This window comes from Sebastes fasciatus, chromosome 8, assembly GCF_043250625.1.
Source record: "Sebastes fasciatus isolate fSebFas1 chromosome 8, fSebFas1.pri, whole genome shotgun sequence".
NCBI lineage: Eukaryota > Metazoa > Chordata > Actinopteri > Perciformes > Sebastidae > Sebastes > Sebastes fasciatus.
Window position 1 is genome coordinate 32489797 of NC_133802.1, and position 19479 is coordinate 32509275.

At 42.8% G+C, this 19479-nt stretch overlaps 1 protein-coding gene and 1 long non-coding RNA gene across 4 annotated transcripts in view; one reads left to right on the top strand and one right to left on the bottom strand.

The window, feature by feature from the left end:
• The window catches only part of cntn3a.1 (contactin 3a, tandem duplicate 1), a 356340-nt gene that overhangs the window by 309936 nt on the left and 26925 nt on the right, over positions 1–19479 (top strand). For 2 of the 3 annotated variants that reach the window (XM_074645147.1, XM_074645148.1), the window contains 2 exons: positions 5516–5648; positions 10695–10845. In XM_074645147.1, coding sequence (XP_074501248.1) covers positions 5516–5648; positions 10695–10845 — 284 coding nt within the window. The remainder of the gene's footprint in view (positions 1–5515; positions 5649–10694; positions 10846–19479) is intronic. The other variant, XM_074645149.1, reaches the window with a different exon arrangement.
• The window catches only part of LOC141773278 (uncharacterized), a 376505-nt gene that overhangs the window by 182496 nt on the left and 174530 nt on the right, over positions 1–19479 (bottom strand). The gene's annotated exons all lie outside the window — the stretch shown is intronic.

Genomic DNA, 19479 nt, shown 5'->3' on the forward strand with positions numbered 1-19479 from the left:
AGCTATTTGAGTCAGTGGCGGCCCGATATCCAATCATCGGTTCATCCCTAATTAATAAATAAATCGGCGTCATTGTCATGAACATTTGCTCTCTCTGTCATCCGTGGCTGTTGGGCGACGAAGGTCACTTCCTCAGGAAACCCTCATCACTCCACCTGTGTGCATCTCCACTATTGATTTGTAAATAACATTGTAAAAATTCCTTTTGGCGGTAGCATATTCTCCGTACATGTGGCTATATTAATGAGGTGGGGTGTTACCATTTTCAAAATGCCACCGTCAACAGCGGCAACAGTAAATCAATTTCCAAACCCAAAGGTCAGCGATGTAGAGAGAGGGAGGGAGAAGGAGAGGAAGGCCAAGGGGGGCCATTTGTTATTCCTCATTAGAATGGATCAGTCCTCCTCTCCCTCTCCCTCTCTCTCTCTCTCCCTCTTTATCTCAACATCTCAGGTGCTCTCTTTCTCTTTTCTTTCGCTCTCTTTCAAGCTTTTTTTCCCTCCCACTTTTCCCCTCTCTCTCTCTCTCTCTCTCTCTCTCCGCCTCATTTTGGGCCACCTCCAAGGGAATTAAATGGCGCAGAGGAGGGCTGTCACTTCAAAATGTCACCCCGATGAAACAAGGACCCACTCACGCTTGTATTTTTCCACTCCACCGCCAGCTCCCCCTTTCAGTTACATACACGAGTGTGTGTTTTTTGCGATTTTTCCTACTTTCGACCTCCAAAGTCAGGGAGCTGCCTTCTGAGGAGTTGTTGTGGCACACGTTCAGAGCACCTCCTGCAATCAGGAATAGGATCATTACATCACCCGCATACAACAAAGCGCCCGTGATTTGCCTTTTTCACAGCTCAACTTGAAACAGTCAGGCATAATTAATGACAGCCATGAAGCAGACGAATGCCATCATTTGTCTCCAGTGATAAAGAGATTGCGATAGAGCCACCACTGAGTCTCTGGGGGGGGGTTAACAGGGCACTGGCTACAGAATGGCGTAGTGTGGCACCAACCCATGCACTTACACAGATCTCTTTCATCTCTTTCTCCCCCCCCTGGGCCCTCGCACTGTGTAACCTAAAAAGGACCATCTATCATCTATTCAAAGTCTCTCTCTCCCTCTTTCTCTATCACCCCCTTGAGCACACATACAAGCACCCAGTCCCGAGCCAAAAAACACTTGGAAACTGCTGCATCCCTCCTCGCCCAGGAACCCCCTCTGGCGGCGGCGTTAGGCGCCAGGTCAGCCGTGCGTCCGTCGTGTGACTGTGTGGCGTCAGAGCGAGTCCTATTTGAAGATCCTCAGCAGTGTCCCTGACTGATGTTATGGGACAGTCCTTGTCTTTTCAAGTGGCAGCGCTGTAATGATTCCAGACGACAGACAGACTGGCGGCAGGACCCTCCGGACTACTTTGTCAGTGACATTAAAAGGTCTGGCTGCACTCAGCAGGGAAAGATCAAGGGCAAGAACAATGAGTGCTGCCACACTTAAATTGACACAACTATAAAAAGGGAGCAGAAAGCAGCGCCCGATCGTCGTGAAGGTCAAAAGGAGCAGCGGGAAGGAGAGAACTTTGTTCGGGTATAATTACTACCTGTACTCTGTGTAGGCATTTTTAAATGCATGTATTTATTTCTAAACAAACACCATCACATGCCGAGTAATTTTTTTATTTTCCTCTGCCACCTAGCGCTCCATGTTGGAGTATAAAATAGCCTTCGTACGGTGCTGCAGCTTATTCCTGAGTAATTCCTCCGAGGTTTGATTGCAACCACCGTTTGATAATGTCTCAGTGCTATGTTAAGCAGAGGGGGGTTACATCTAGTCACCGCGGGCCTATTAAGACCACAGAAAATTAGCAGTGTTTCAATTATCAAGGCTCCCCCGAGGAGAGAAAAAAGTATGGCTAAAGCTTGAATTAGATCAGGCCATTCATCAGAATGAACACAGTTGGCATTGTGGTACTTAAAATGTCCATTTATAGCCCCAATTATACCCACCTCAAAGCGCTTTTAGTCCAGCTTATTACAGTAACACCATGTCTTTTTTTAAGGAAACCTTATAAACTCCAATTAGTGCACTAATTAAAAAAGATCCTACACCGTTTCTTACATAAAGTGAAAGGTCAGTCACGAAACAGAAGATATCATCCACAGAGTTTGTTTGATGGATGTTGACTGAAGAATACTATATTACCTATGGGTGTTAGGTTAATCTAAATTAAGGTAAATGATCCAGATGCTGCTCCAAACAAGTTCACGTAAAAGTTCACTTAATACATGTGAAGTAATCGAATTTACAGTCAGTATTTATTACCTTATTTTACCCATATAACACAACACAACAGTTATATGTAGAGCTGCAACGATTAATCGATTACGATAATAACGTGTTTAACGCATTAACGCAATCGAACTTTCAGAGGATGTAGTGGGCTCAGTTTATAAGCTACAGTGAAGATACTGGTATATGAAACTAGAAAACCTAAAGAATCCATTGGTACCAACCATGTCATACTAGGTTGTCGAGACTTGCGCTAAATTTTGGCGAGGAAAAACTGTCTTGGACATTTTAAAAGGGGTCCCTTGACCGCAGACCTCCAGATGTGTGAATGTAAATGGGTTCTATGGGTACCCACGAGTCTCCCCTTTACAGACATGCCCACTTTATGATAATCACATGCAGTTTGGGGCAAGTCATAGTCAAGTCAGCACACTGACACACTGACAGCTGTTGTTGCCTGTTGGGCTGCAGTTTGCCATGTTATGATTTGAGCATATTGTTTTATGCTAAATGCAGTACCTGTGAGAGTTTCTGGATCAATATCTGTCATTGTTTTGTGTTGTTAATTGATTTCCAGTAATAAATATATACATACATTTACATAAAGCAGCATATTTGTCCACTCCCATGTTGATAAGAGTATTAAATACTTAACAAATCTCCCTTTAAGGTCCATTTTGAACAGATAAAAAATGTGTGTTTAATTTGCGATTAATCACGATTAAATATTTGAATCGATTGACAGTCTTAATTGTCAGCTATTTAATTAAAAGCCAACTATTTTGATATTCTATTAATCGGTTTGAGTAATTTTTTAAGAAGATAAAGTCATTACACGTGACATTCAAACAACTAATCGATTGATCGAGAAAATAATCAACAGATTAATCGACGATGAAAATAATCATTAGTTGCAGCCCAGGTAATATATTATGATACTAATAGTACACCCCACACTAACAGTCCAAAGACATTATACTGTTCCAACTAAACTAAAATAAAAAGGTAATTATAAAATGAGTCAACCTGTCCTGTAATCACAGTAATTGCTATGTAATTGTTGGAAACTATCATCATCCTTAAAGTTCATATTATTATATTATAACAGCTGGATGCTTCGTTCATTATATTGACAGGAGGGTTTAATTAGACTTTAGGTAGATGTATAATTTGACACTCAGATAACTGTGGAACTGAAATGCTCTTGTACATCAGAATACATTGGCTCTAGTATGCTCTGATTATATAACGGTATTGTTATATAAACAGGTGTCAGTGCTTTTAGGGATTAATGTCAGATTTGCTAAATCATCCACTGAGGTCTCAGACAGCGTTTTAAGGGCCAGACTGGCTCATGTGAATCTGAGGCCAGTTACTGTAACCTGTTTTATCTTCCTTTCTCAACAGAGACTGATTAAACTTCTGTCTTTGCTCCACCAATCAATATTTTATATTAACAATGGATCCGATGAGTACATGTAAGGTGACAGGGGGTTACTGTAGAGACAAAACCACAGCAGCAGCAGCAGCAGCAGCAGACAGACACAGTTAGTGACCCAGATATCTTTCTCAGGAGTTACTGGAGAACAAATAGATAAAAGAAGATGGTGAATTGTGGATCTAATTGTTCAGAAACACGACTCTAAATGAATGCTATTGTTGCTTCATGTTTGGTTCATATACTAATTGGTGGTTGACAGAATTATATGGCAATAATGTGCCGTAGGGGTGGGGAAGAAATCAGTACAGCATAATATTGCAGCTAAGTCTTTAAGCTAGAGTGAAGATACTGGTATCATATGAAACTAGAAAACCTAAAGAATCCATTGGCACCAATCATGTCATGTTAGCTTGTTGGGAAGAACGCTAAATTACGCTCCAATGTTATGCTAAATTTGGCAATGAAAAACTGGCATGGCCATTGTCAAAGACCTGACCTCAAGATACATGATAAAAAAAAACTGAGATTCACAGAGTGAAAACTGTATCTTATTAGATTAAACAGATGTTGACAAACTGCATAATTCTCAGTTGAAAAAAGGTAATAAATCACAATATATATCACGATATATACTATGCCCAGTGGGTAGAGTGGGTTCGTCCTTTAACCACAAGGTTGGCGGTTCGATCCCCGGCTCCTCCTGTCTGCATGTCTGCGTGTCCTTGAGCGATACACTGATCCCTGAGTTGCTCCCAAGGCGCTTCACAGAGCCCACTGCTCCTAAAATGCTTAGGATGGGTTAAATGCAGAGCTCAAATTTCATGTATGTACCTGTTTGTATACAGTATGACGAACATAATAAAGTTAAAGTTTTTTTATATATATATATATCTTATTGCAATACTCAGCATATCGCAAAATGTTTAAAATCACAATAAGATTGTATCGTGACTTAAAGCTATAGTAAGCAAAAAAATTTTGGCATCATTGGGCAAAAATCCCATAATAACCTTTCATCATATTGTAATTCAAGTGTTCTGAGATACTTCTGCTCCTCCTCATGGCTCTGTTTTCAGGCTTTAAAAAATTCTAGCCCGTGACGGGAGACTTTGTACCAATCACAGGTCATTTCAGAGAGAGAGCGTTCCTATTGGCTGTGCTCCGACTGGTGGGCGGTTCTTGGTATTTCCTCAACTGATCTCAATATGGGTGCCAAGTCACAAACTTTCTCATTTTACAGCTAAACCGTACACTACAAGATGTTTCTGAAAACATGTGAGGACAGAAATAGGCATTACAGTAACAGAATATTGATTCATATTTGATCAGCGCTGCCTAGTTTGACCGTTTGGTCGGAGTTACGAGTGATTGACTCTTGGCTCTCATTCACGGCAGCTCGACGCCAGACTCCAGATCAGCTCTGATTGGTTGTTTTCTTCCGGTCTGTGAAATCTTACAGATGTCATTAGGAGCACCAGAGGATTTCAGGTTACCTGTTTCATGTACTACTGTCATGATATAGCGACCGTTATATAGAAATTATTTTTTTTGAGTTGAGTACTCACAACAGTTCCAGCACACGGGAGATCCTGATTGGATGTAAACCTTTGGACTGTCCTGGGAGGCAACTACTCAAACTTCCTGCTGACGGGTCACCTTGTCTAAACCTGTTCAGTGTTTGTTGTCAGGTTAGCACAGCGTATTCCATCTTGAATCATGTGGTGCTTAATGTGTGTATATCTATGTATGTATGTGTGTGTGTGTGTGTGTGTGTGTGTGTGTGTGTGTGTTTAGCAGGACAGGGTTCAGGCGAATAACGGAGTGCTGACGATCAGTAGCTTGCATCTGGCTGACATCGGCATGTACCAGTGTGTGGCGGAGAACAAGCACGGACGGATCTTCACCAACGCTGAGCTCCGAGTCATCGGTAAGCCCAAACACACACAAAGACTTCTCTGAATACATTCAGCAGGTGTCCTCATCATGCCATCTCTTAAATCGCTGTTCATGATAGACACTTGTATTTGGCGAGATGGTTAGTGTGCCAACGCTGCCAAAATAAATACCAAACCAGTCAGCCTGGTGGCGGCGCTATATATATATATAGGTCCACATTTGAGGTCACATCTTCTACACCCACAGTCATGTTGGCAGAACATTTGCTACACATGTTCTTCTTCTCCTTGTCAGCAATGTAGCTGGTTGGATCACCAGGATCATTTTACAAACATATTTTTCCCTTAACGGGACTCTGTAAGAATCAGAAATTGCTTGTTAATAGTGACAAGTGTGGCCGTCAAGTCAACGAAAGTCATCAACCTGTTGCTCGCGGTACCGACACACGAAACTGAACGTGATTGACAGGCATCATGTTGATTAACGTTAGAAACATTAGCCAGCTAAAAACACAATATCAGTCTTTATTTCACATGCTTGGCAGTAATGTTAGCTGACAGAACGAAGGTCGCTCCATTAATCCATGTTGATCCTGGTGTTAACTTTTCCTGCTTCAGCCTCCCGACGGTGGTCAGAAGACACAGAGGAGACGCCGTAGTTTACATACAGTCCCTTTAAAGGGACTGTATGTAACTTCTTAAACGTATAAATCATTGCGAGTCGGTGTCCCATGCGCGCTCGCGTGTGGCTACACTGTTCAGATGGTACTCCAACACAAACTACACGGAAGCACCAAAACCGCAAAGTTGTATCTAGTGAAGCCCGTCTGTTAAACAGTGTTGGCCGCGGTCGGAGGACCGTAGCTTTGGTCTCCAGGACCGGAGTCTCTGCTCCTCTGCTCCTCTGCCTGCTTTGTCTTCACTCACACACCGCGCTCGTTCTCGCTCTTTCGCTCCACTCTCGCATGTATGCTCACTCCACACTGCAGAAGAGTTAGTTTAGCTCTGAGAATATCTAGTGAATAAAAAGTGGAAGTTTTTTGCAGAAATAACTGCTGCAGCTCCTCCAGACCAACAGAGGTTTCCCGTGTCTTGTGAAGTGACGGGGCTCCGCAGCGAGAAACTTTATCGTCTCCGACCAAAACTCCGGTGTCTCCCCTGTTCCCTCCGTCCGCGGTCGGGAGGCTGAAGCAGGAAAAGCCAACACCAGGATCAGCATTGATTCATGGAGAGACCTTCGTCTGGTCAGCTAACATTACTGCCAAGCAGCTGAAATATAGAGTGATATTGTGCTTTTAGCTGACGTGTGTCGCCTCACTGTTTTGAGCGATGCTCATTCATGTCTATGTAGAGCGAGCACAAGCGCGAACAACAGGACGCTGACTTTCGTTGACTTAACGGCCACAGGTGTCGCTGTTAACAAGACATTTCTGATTCTTACATACAGTCCCTTTAAAGCTCTTTTCTTTGGTCACTTTGCAAAAAACACTGTATAGTAACGTCCCCTTTCTATTTAAATTAAAACTGAGCAAACAAAGTTTGTTTCTGTTCATGCCTCCGTGTTGAGCAGTTTGAGGAAAAGGCATTCATGTCTTCAGTTCTTTCGCCAGTAGTTTGCCCCCAAAGAGCACCCCGTAGTTCTGCTCTCATAATCTAGTTTGCTGCTGGATGAGCAGTCGTGTGCACTGAGAACAGCTGGAGACGAGAGCAGCACTTTGCTTAGTTTGTTTAATGGTATATTATTCAAGTAAATAAAATCCCCTGATCTTTGTCTTTCACCCCTATTACTGCTGTGTTCAGTGTTATATATAACCTTTAATCTTACATTTTTATTCTCATTTTAAAGGCTTTGTTATTGTAGATCTCGGCTGGAGACAGTTTAATGCCAGCTGGCTGTATTGACTCTGATGGAAGGGAGCCGTGCCCATTTACTCATTGTGTCTTGCAATAATCATTAAATTTCACTTGTCCGTCGTCATAATTTGCAATTAAAGGGAAAATTTGACGCTTTTTATGTGGATGTCCAATCAGTGCTGATGGTGAATGTAGTCCACTGAAGAAATAAATCCCCCCAGTGCGTGCTATATTGACAGAGATCTCTACTGCTGCGGAGCCGTGCCGGCTGTGCCTACATGTACCAGGATGCATTGCTTGTGAGCGGCGAGTACGTCTGATAAACAAACAAAATATACTCACAAATTGTCAATGAAGGAAATATTCTTACACCTAAACAGAAGAATACAACGTAAACCTTCTGAATTCAAGTTTGCTAAATGGTAAAACACACACTTCAAAAACTCGCCAAACACGTCTTAGTTAGTCTTTCCACTGTTCCAACAATCAGCAACTCTGGATTGGTCAAAAGAAATCCTTAAGACACAGAGTAAGATGTGAAAATATGCCGGCTCTACACGCTGTTTTTCCCCCGCTGTATCTGTGTGCCGCGCCGGCGGCCTGTGGAGCAGCTGCCCCGCTGCTCCTTCTTCGGATCAGACCATTAAATTTGCCAAAATCCAATGTCAAAAATCACCCTGCTGCTGGTCTTGGTTGTCTTTTCCAGTTTATCTTTGGGATCCTGAAGGAGATCTCCAGCACACCTCTGTCCCAGTTAGGTCCCAGTTAGGAGGAAAACTTTCATGCATGTAACACACACACACGGTTCGCACTTTCTGGGTTGTCGTCGGCGACAGAATCCAACAAAAAGTGCCCACGCTGACGTTCATTACAGCAGAATGATTCCGTTTCTGTCGGCATCGGAGGGCAATTTGAACAAAGGCACCACCGGTCGGTGTTTGCTGTCGGCAGTTCAGGTTCTGGAGGGTCCCCGCCGGCCATATCCCCCCCCCCTGTTATATTCAGCCTCGAGCAGCTGAATATCCGAGTCAGCCAAAACACTGTAAAATGTACACTGTAAAAAGCCTCATCCATAACATCCTCTGCGCTTCACCGGGACGACATTCTCACTGTTGGAAACTTAACACAAGCGAAGAGAAGAAGGAAGTTTTTGCGCCCACAGCTACCAAAGCTGAAGTAGCTCTCTGTAGTTCGTCCATATACAAAGAACAACAGAGAAGTACATTTACCCAAATACTGTACTTAAGTAATTCTTTTAGGTACTAGTATTTTACTAGAGTTTTTCCATTTAATGTTACTTTATACTTCTACTTCGCTACATTTCAGAGGGAAATATTGTATTACATTTATTTGATAAATTGAGTTACTAGTTACTTTACAGATTGAAATTATCAATACAAAATATTTTCAACAAATAAGATATGATATATAATTATTAAAGCTTAAGCTATACCTTTACCAGCTCCAACATTAACGTCATATGTGCACCAATCTATGAGCATCAGCTGCCAGCTACTAAACAGGCTTTAATGTAGACATTTGGGGCAACCGGGTATCGTCCGTTTACGTCCACTAAAAGTGCTTGTTTTTGCCACTTACTGTGGCTCAGATTGTTATTATAAGTGTCTGACAACATCATGGAAAGGACCCTACAGAGAAAGAAAACCTTTTTCTTACCTTTCACTCGATCCAATCCGTTTGTTTTTGTGTATCTCGCGGAGAAGCCTCGTTGTGAAATTTCACGTCTAAATATTCAGCCATGAAGTTGAAAATATTTTAGATAACACAAAGCTACGCTTTCTGTACTCCAACACAACAAACTCTGACAACACCGGCACTGCTCTCTCCAACTCTCACTCACGTTTCCACCGTTGTTTTACCGGCAACAAGTCACATGACATAAAATCAAATTGAAAGCGAAAGGTAAGACAAAGGTTTCATTTCCAGCAGCCTGTTTGGCGGCTGGCGGTTACAGCGTTCTCCCTCGATACTGGACCAATTTCAGAAAGTGTTGTCCCCATTAGTCACTTAGACACAAAAACATGATAAAATAGGGTTTAAAAAGGTTAAAAAAAAATACCAAAGTTATCCTTTAAGAGGCCTGAATCAGTGACTGTTTGGCCTTTTCTATGATTCTATGATTCTGAGTATTCTGAATATATTATATAGATCATGAAAATTGTTGATAATTTATTTGATGATTGACTAATGAAATAATCTACTACTCCCGGAATCAGTCATGAATTAAAATGCCAAACGACAGACTTCAGCTTTGACATATATCTTTAGTATGACTATTATTGGCAGCGTTAATGCTAAACTACTCTTCCTCCATCATGATATCTGGGTGTTTATCTCTTTATCACACCGCAGTGGAAACATAACTCAGAAAGAATACCTGGCAGAAATGTCCTACTTTGTTTACATGGTCCCCCTACAGACTAGAGGATCTGTTTAAATTCTGCACTACCTTGCTACATTCATTTAATATACATGAGGGTGAACAGATTTTATTGAAACTATAACTCCTCCAGTAAGACATGAGTTCATATAAATTCCACCCGTGTGTGTTATGAGAAGACGAGTATGACAAATGTCTGTTGTGTTGTTGGAGGAAACGCTGGCGTTTCACACTCAAGAAATGTCAGGAAATAATTGTGAGATGCGGCGTGTGCGCGAGTACACGTGTGTCGCGGTGTGTGTGTGTTGCACGCGCACACACCCGCATGCGTTGGCAGATGCTCAGCCATGTCACTGGCGCCAGGCTGCGTGTTCACTTTGAAGAGCTTTCTGCTGAGTCGGAGCGCATACAAAACAGCTCCAGACAACGGCGCCTTAGTAATTAAGGCCTAAAGGAGCAGCAACAAAGCCTCCCTCTTGTTTTACATTCTCTCATTTCTGCTCCGGAGCCCCGCGGCTTAATTCTTAATGCATAATGTCCTCCTAAGGAAAATTCATGGAATAAAAAAAAAAATGTCTTCTTAAAAATGATTTACCGTGTCGGTTCTGTGTGCAAACAAGACAGTAAAGGATGTGAGAGCTGACCTACCTAATGGATGGAGTGACCTGCATGTTTTTAAGGATGCTCCTCCGCTCTCATTTCCTGAACAGCTCTACCTCTCCTTCTCTCCTCCGTCTCCTCCAACAGTAAATGAAACCTTAAGCTCTGTTTCTTCTCCCGTCTCCCTCACAATACTCTTCTCTTTCCCTCCTCCTCCTATCAGCCATCGCTCCAGACTTCTCCCAGAACTTGTTGAAGGCCCAAACTTTGGCCCGACAGGGTGGCGACGTTCTGATCGAATGCAAGCCAAGGATGTCTCCTCGGGGTGTGATCTCTTGGAGGAAGGGGAAGGAAGCCTTGCGAGAGAGCCACAGGTACCAGCTTGTCTTTGTGCAGGGCATTGTGTGTGGGACCACAGTTGTTTGCAGAATTCATCGACTTGTTATTTTATTTTCCCCTACTTTATATTCATGGTGACAAACTGCAAAGAACAGAACCACAGTGTGACACAATACAATTTGAATTGCATAACACATTCTCGCGCTCCGCCACTTTCCCCCCCGCTATCTACATTTCTTCCCTCAACTCCATTGTCCTTTTTCTCTCTCTCTCTCTCTCTCTCTCTCCCGGCTGGTGCTGGTTTCTGCACTGTTTACTTGAGGTAATTGGCCGTTCCTAGACTGCGGCACTTGGATCGATGCACTGATCCATCAGCTCATTAGCAGCGTGTAAGGCCCGGAGGGTCATTAGAGCACCAGGCAGACGATGATCCGGGCCACCGTCGAGACGAGGGAGAAGCAGGTGAAATCCCCAAAAGGACTGATCAATGGCTAGCCGCCGAACAACATACGTTGTTGTGTGATAGCGGTGGTGACACCAGGGGGAACTAGCTGGACACCTTGTTTTATTAGAAATCAGGTTAAGTGCAGATCAATGCAATACCTCTTGTGTGCTGGAGAGGAGGAGAAAAAGGGAAAAACAAATGTTAATCAGACAAGGAAAAAACCAATTCCCTCCCCTGAAGACACCGATGCTGGTCAAGGCAGCAGAAGGATGTAAAGTCAGTGATTGATCAGGATTCATACTGTTTCTTCTCACATGGCAGCAATCAGGCAGATACGCAGCGACGGTAGAACGCAGCTTCAAACAACATGGCCTTCATGTCATTCATAGAAGTGAATTGGACGTATGTTTCAAACAGCCAATTACAGGAAATATACAGTATTGTTGTACGTCTCCATTTTCTGAAATGTCACCATTTGATGATATTTGCACCGTTGCAGTTCTCACAAGCTCCAAACATTCAACAAGATTAAATTGGAAGGAGTCAAAAACACCCTGATGTGCTATTGCACTTTTAGTTGTTGCTCTGTCAGCAAAAGTACTAAACTTTATTTTTGGAAAGTGTTTACTTTCAAGTTTGCTTTCTAGGGCTGTCAGTTGATTGAGATAGTTAATCGTGATTAATCACATCTGTCATATCTGTTCAAAATGTACCTTAAAGGGAGATTTGTCAAGTATTTAATACTCTTATCAACATGGGAGTGGGCTGACTTGACTGTGACTTGCCCCAATCTGCATGTGATTATCATAAAGGCCCTGACACACCAAGCCGACGGTCAGCTGTCGGACAGTTTGAGGCCGTCGGTCAGCGTCTTGTCAGCTTAGTTTTTGTGGTGTGTCCCACACCGTCGGCTCTTACCTGCCCGTTTCAGAGTCTTTTCGGCCGATTCAGCATGTTGAATCGGCAATGTAGCGCGTCGGTGAGAGAAATCCCTCTGATTGGCTGTTTAGCTAAAACGGATCAGTGCACGAGAAGAGAACCGGAAGTGAGGAAAGCAAGCCAACGAGTAAAGACAAGAGGACAAACACATAGAAGGCTCTTCTCATTTTTCATCTTCATCTAATCTGTTCATTCCAACAAACGGATATTATCATGGCGACATGAACATCTGGAATGAAGCTAAGTGGTGAGTGAGAGTGGTGTGGAAATGGTTGGCAAACGCCGCTTTATTTCATGTACGTATCATAACAACGGCTTGTATATCCGCCATCCTCGGTCTTTTCCGATTTCCCTTTTTTGAATGACGAATACAGTCTACCGCCACCTGCTGGTGTGGAGAGTTATTTCCTCTCACGCAGGCGCGTTCTGCGCCTGCGTGGTAGTTGGCCGTCGGCTGTCGTCTTTGCAGTGTGTTCGAGTGCAACTTTTTCGGGAGGCCTTTGTGGCCGCTAGTTCTTTGATGTCGGGTTGGTGTGTCTGGGCCATGAAGTGGGCATATCTGTAAAGGGGAGTCTTGTGGGTACCCATAGAACCCATTTTCATTCACATATATTGAGGTCAGAGGTTAAGGGACCCCTTTGAAAATGGCCATGAAAATGGCTTTGAAAATTTAGCGCAAGTTTGGAGCGTTATTTAGCCTCCTTCACGACAAGCTAGTCTGTCTAGTTTCAGATGCATCTTCACTGACGGCGGCCTGTCAGATTTTCAAAAGGTTAATTAAAAATAATTAAAAACCGAAAGTTGCGTTAATACGTCAAAAAGTTAGTGGCGTTAAAATGAATTTGCGTGACCTCATTATTGTATGAACTTTGACAGCCGTAGTGCTTTCATAATCTCTCATTGTATGAAATACATTGCGGTCTACACAGATCACTCAATGATGCACTTCCTCTCTCTGTTTGATAACATCTTTATTTCGTTGCAGGAATGTGCCAGCAGGAGGCAAAGCACACCTGCCGGCACATGCGGTGACGTAGTCGGGGGTCCAGATTTCTCATTTGATATGGGATTAATTGTTCAACTGGCTCAGCAGCTTTTCCACAGCCCAACCTCTGGGATATCCATCGCCCCCACAGTGGGAGTGCGGCAGGTTTAGATGTGCCTCACCTCCCCCCGTCAGACAGCATGTTTGGGGAAATTAAAGTTGCGATCTAATTGTTAGCACAGATGCCGGGCCGAGACATTTCGGGTTACAGGAGAGAGATGTTTTTATCTGAGGGGGGGGAGCAGCAGCAGAATCAGCATCAAGGTTACGTGTTGCAAAGGGCTGCTGAATGTTGGACCCAGCTTGCAGATTTTTCATCCTCTTAAGTATTGAAAGGAAAAATGCATCCATACCACAAATGTGCAATATCAATCGCGCTCATAAAGGTGAGATTTCCCATTTGAGATTTTGAGCGTTACAGCCTCGCCCTGAAGTGGCTGAGCTGCATACGAGATGTTTCGGCTTTGACATCATTGCAGCATCTCTCACCGACCTATTCCCCTGTTCCCGGCTCGTTAGCATTTTACTTTCCTCCACATCGAAATGGGGCTCTGCTACCAATGCTATTAAAGCGGTGGCACAACACTAATCCATCCCACTGGCTCAACTAAAATACCCATAATTCCTTCTAATCTTCCAGGGATAATGTTTTCAAGGATCTGGAGCAGGGGGGAGAACAAATCAACTAAGAACAAGGCAGGATCTGATTAGTTAATGAAATCACGTCGTGGTGATATCAGCTCATATCACCGGGCATGTATATAACAAGATAGCCTTATAACAGGGTTGCTGTGCACTTACGCAGGGAGCTACGAGGTTAACCATAAAGTGCTTACCCTAATTTAATTTCTCCGCTGACCACTGCCAGCTATTATTGTAAAGCGGATATAGGAAATAGCTCTCAGGAATATTACCTTTAGATTGAACCGCTGTGTTTAAGATTGTCACGACCAAACGATATGCGTTGCTTCATCACGTAATGTGATTCAATTTATGATCCTGCTGCTAAAGCAGCTTTCCGGATGCCGATACAGAGTGTGCTAGTGAGTGAAATAATCAGTACTTAAGTTGAGAATAGTACAAGTTCCTATAGTAATATACTGAGTTAATTATGCAATCCTTCTTAAGTGGTTCAAATAATGTTTTTCATTTATGGTCTCTTAGTTTTTTGTTGCACCATGGAGAGGCAGAGCAGGCTTTTAGATTACAGCCTATAGCTCACTTTAACACCGTCCAATAAGGTTGAGGTAAAGTGCCTGTTTACTATATCTCACGTTTTATGTACCCCACAAATTCCCCCAATACCTTAATTGCTGCAGGGCAACCTTTGAGAGAGAAAAAGGGAGCAAAGCGAAAGCAGACGGATAACACTCCTCACATCTTTATCTTGCACTGTCCCCCTTTTTAGCTTTGGCGAGGAGGAAGCCTGACATAGGCTACTGCACAGTTTAATGGGCGAGTCTTATCCCTGTGACATCTCATATCCATAACTCTTTGTTATAGTCCATTACGAACGAAGGCCCTCAGTTCAGTTAGGAGAATAAACCCCCGGCTCCACGGGGGAATGGGCACCGTAGAAGAGGCTAATGTAGTTTAATTCTTCCAGCCTCTGAGGCGACGCAGGTCATTTTTGATCATTTTGGGAGGTCCGGGCTGCCTTCGAGGGATCTTTTTAGAAAAAGGAGCGTTCAAGTTCTACTTTCAAGCCAGTTATGTTTGAAACACCAGCTCGACCCCATTACACTGTTGTGCAGTTATCGAAGATGAGATGGGAGCTTTCTAGTGAGGATTTGCGGGGCAGGGCATTCATCCAGCAGGTAATTAATTTCCAAGGAGTCCAATGTGGTCAGGAAATTGTTCTGCAACCACGATTGAAAGGCAGTATTATAGATTGGTGGAGTACAATTTGACTTTTTCTGACTGAAGGAATTAACCGTGGATAGATTTTTCTACCGTAGCTCGACTTTGTAAAATAGGTGAAGCTCTTTGCATCCATCAAAAAATGTCAATAACACATTTCTCCCATGCCCCGAGTGTTTACCCAGAGTTGTAGTTTCTTTCTTTGACAAATTACTCTTCAACACAGAAACGGCAACACATGGCAGTGATCAAGAATATCCTCCCTTTGTCTGTTAAACCGTGGCATCAGAAAGTCTAACAACGGTTTCACATCTTGAAATATGAATCTCTTAATGGTTATTGCTTGTTTGTAATAACTCTGATAACACCAGGCCAAATTAATTATTAGTTCAACAAGCAGTGCCTGTTTTGTAAACTCGAGGGAATTCATTTTTTTACAGTGTGATATATTTATTGATCCCTGCAGGGGTTTTTCTTCTTCATGCCTGCCCCCTCTGGGGAGATCAGAGCCGGTGGAGGCTCAGTGTTGCTTTAGGAGATCTCGGCGAGGAAAAGTCTCGACTTCAGTGTGACAACTTGAAGGATGAGCTCTGCAGCAGCTAGCCTGTCCTGCCTCTGTTATTATTTTTATTCTCTGGAGATGTACAGCGATGAGTGAGGGGGGATTGACCCTTTGTTGACTTTGTTGTCAGAGTACCGCTGCAAGTACATCATGTACTTTAGTTCTGTACTTAAAGGGATAGTTTGGGGGTTTTGAAGTGGGGTTGTATGAGGTACTTATCCATAGTAAGTGTATTACCTTCATCGGCACGCCCCCAGTTTGGAGAAACAGACAGGAGTTACCGTCAAAGGAGCAAAGCGATGTACTGCTGTGGATGGGGGGCAGCAGAAAAATGTGAAAGAATAAAAAAATCTATATCCGTTTAAATGTACGCTATATTTAGAATATTCTCGCCACTTTACCTCGCCGTGAGACAGCTATAAAGTCTATGTTTCCAACGGGGAACTGCAGCCGTTATCTCTGCTCTCTCTCGTGGAACACGGGGGTTGCTGGTCGACCGCTGCCTCCATCGGTTGGTTTGTTTGTGTGTACCTTTGGTTAGTTCAGGTTCACCAAAGTCACACCATAACAGGGGCAGCTGGTGGCTCAGAGGTAGAGTGGGTCATCCACCAATTGGAAGTGCGATGGTGCGATTGGGCTAGATACTTAACCCCAAATTGCTCCCGAAGGCTGAGCCATCGGTGTGTGAATGAGTATTTAGATCAGATCGTGATGAGGAGGTTGGCATCTTCCATGGCAGCTTCTGCCGTCAGTATATGAATGTGTGTATGAATGTCTGCGTGAATGCTGACATGTAGTGTGAAGCGCTTTGAGTGGTCGGAAGACTAGAATGGTGCTAAATAAATGCAAGTCTATTTTCCATTTAACAACAAACAAAGTAAACATTTGAGGCAGCGGTAGACCAGCAACTCCTGTGTTCTGCGGGGTGAAATTACAGTTTCTTTAAATGGAGTCTGGTGGATTTGGCAAAAGCATAGATGGATACAACGGGTTCAGTTCCCCGTCGGAAAGGGCTGCGTGGCGGCAAGATAAATTGGCGAAAATATTCTAAATATAGTTTACACTTAAACAGATTTTTTTAGGTAAGCTTTTCTTTTAGGTGGCTAAATTTGCTGCCGTACCCCGTCCACAACAGTCTGTTTCTCTAAACTGCAGGTAATACACTGACTATGGATAAGCACTTCATACAACCCCACTTCAAAACACCTGAAATATCCTTTTAAGTTATTATATTTCAAACAGGTTTTGAGACGTTGCACCTCAACTGAAAATATTTAGAAGATCTGCTTTGTCGTATCTGATACGACAAAGCTCTCAGCGAGTTTTGCACATTTGTATCATCGCAGAACGATTAAAACGAATTAAATTGCGACACTTTGCAAGAGGTTCAATCAACACCACAAGAAGTCACACGAGATGGGAGGAGCTGTCTAATTCATGCTTGTCTGATTTCTCCATAGATCTCTCGCCAAAATAAAAGGTTTTTAACAACAGGAAGTTGACAGACAAGCCACATTAAGACACCTACCTCGGCTATAATTAGAGAATAAACAGCTAGATTATGCAAAATTACAGCTTACTGCCGACACTTCTTTACTAGGATAAACATATTTAATAATCAGTATTTATCTCAGACCGTTTAATTGAAAAGCAAGATAAGGAAAATAACAGCGATTACTGCATCCACAAAGCACGATAGGAGGAGGATGCTGCAAAAAACTTAAAGGGATGCGAAAGACCTCCAGTAAATACAGAGATCAAAATGAACGGCTCTGTTCATGAATAAATCCTTTTAGCTTTTAATCTGAGCATTCTGTGCAGCGTGTGGCCGTTTTTTCTCTAAAGCGAGGGAATGCTTTTTTGGCATCTCAGTAAATAGAATTAATCAAACCATTTTTATTTTATTTTTTTGTGTGTGCCTCAATCACCTGTGACCCTGCCATTCATTTCACTTTTATAAACTAGGCTCGCGTGGATCTCTAGAAATAACTTTCACTTAAATGATTTTCTTCTTTTTATCCTTTATCCTTGAGTCTTCTCAAATTGCACCAAAAAGGGGCTCAATGAATGTCATTATGTAGTTTTCCTTACACGTTCTTTGTGCGCCTTTTTCTGTACACACTGTATTCAAGTCCTCACTGAAATGCTTTTAAGGACTAATCCCCCCCCTCTCCATCAACATTTCTAAATTTGACCCCTCAGGTTACTCTGCCAGCACTTAAAAAGTAGTTAATGATTTATATTTGAGCGCAAACGATAAATATGAGTGAAAAACTGAGCTCGTGGATGGATTTGATTGTCGCCGTGAGATGAAACCGTAAACGTGAAAGACAGCTCTGCAACATGAACGGAAGCATATGCACTTTATTTAAAGCTGTGCCTCGTCGCTGACCTATCTTTCATATTTGGCTGTACGTCACTCAAGCACCTTGTTGGCTGGCGAAGTAGAAGCGGTACACTCTCTCTGTCGGAGGAAATCTGTCAGGCTTGACTGATGACACCAACAGATGAAATGAGAGTTTGATGTAATCTGTCACAGAGGTTCAACTTATTACCGCACGACCCGGCGGGTCGAATCTGAGGAGAGACTCCACTGGATTAAATCTGGTTGGGTTGGATCATAGTGGGAGTTGTTGATTGTACTTTTGCTGTTTGTCCAGGTTAGAAATGAACAGCTGCAGAGCTCTTAGCAGTCAATAACATTGCATGTCATTGCATGTCATTGCATGTCATTGCATGTCATTATGTATGAACTGTCTATCGTTTCAAATATTTAATGACGATTAATAGCAAATTAATTTAAACACTTTTTTTATTTGTTCAAAATGTACCTTAAAGGGAGAATTGTCAAGTATTTAATACTCTTATCAACATGGGAGTGGACAAATATGCTGCTATATGAAAATGTATGTATATATTTATTATTGGAAATCCATTAACAACACAAAACAATGATAAATATTGTCCAGAAACCCTCACAGGTACTGCATTTAGCATCCCAACAGGCAACAACAGCTGTCAGTGTGTCAGTGTGCTGACTTGACTATGACTTGCCCCAAACTGCATGTGATTATCATAAAGTGGGCATGTCTGTAATGGGGAGACTCGTGGGTACCCATAGAACCCATTTACATTCACATATCTGGAGGTCAGAGGTCAAGGGACCCCATTAGCTTTAAAGCTGAGCCCGCTACGTTCTAAAAAATTGCAAGTTGCTTCAATGCATTAAAGGAATTAGTGGCGTTAAAACCAATTGACGCGTTATAAACGTGTTGATTTGTGGAGATTATCTTGCTGAACAAAACGTGTCATAAACATGTGTTTTCCACAGAGCTTATTTTCTGCAATAATCCAAAACCCAACTGAACTATCCCACTGGCTTTCTGTTGAGGGAACCAGGGCGATGCTAACTTCCTGGTTGGTCTACAAAAATACGTCCTCCCTGCAGCACGCTACACTATGAACTAAATGATCTCAGTGCTGCTTTATGGTCCTTCTGGGTTTTAGTTTGTAGTTTGTTTCCTGTTTTATTTTGAAAGTTACTCTCCCTTTGCGTCCAAGGAGGGTGGAAAGAGGAGATGTCACGCATCATCGACGTGTCATATCTTTGGGGTACAACACATGCGCAGTAAAATGTGTCATACCTCACAGCTCAAGACGTGTCCCAGCCTCTTTCCTCTTGTTTGTGCCATGTTTTGTTTTACTTCCTGCCTCTGTCTTCTCCCCGCCGGGTTTCCACCACACCTGAGTTTCACTAGTTAATTAGTTTCTTGTGTATTTATTCAGCGTAGTTTCCTTGTTTCAGTGTCGGGTCGTGT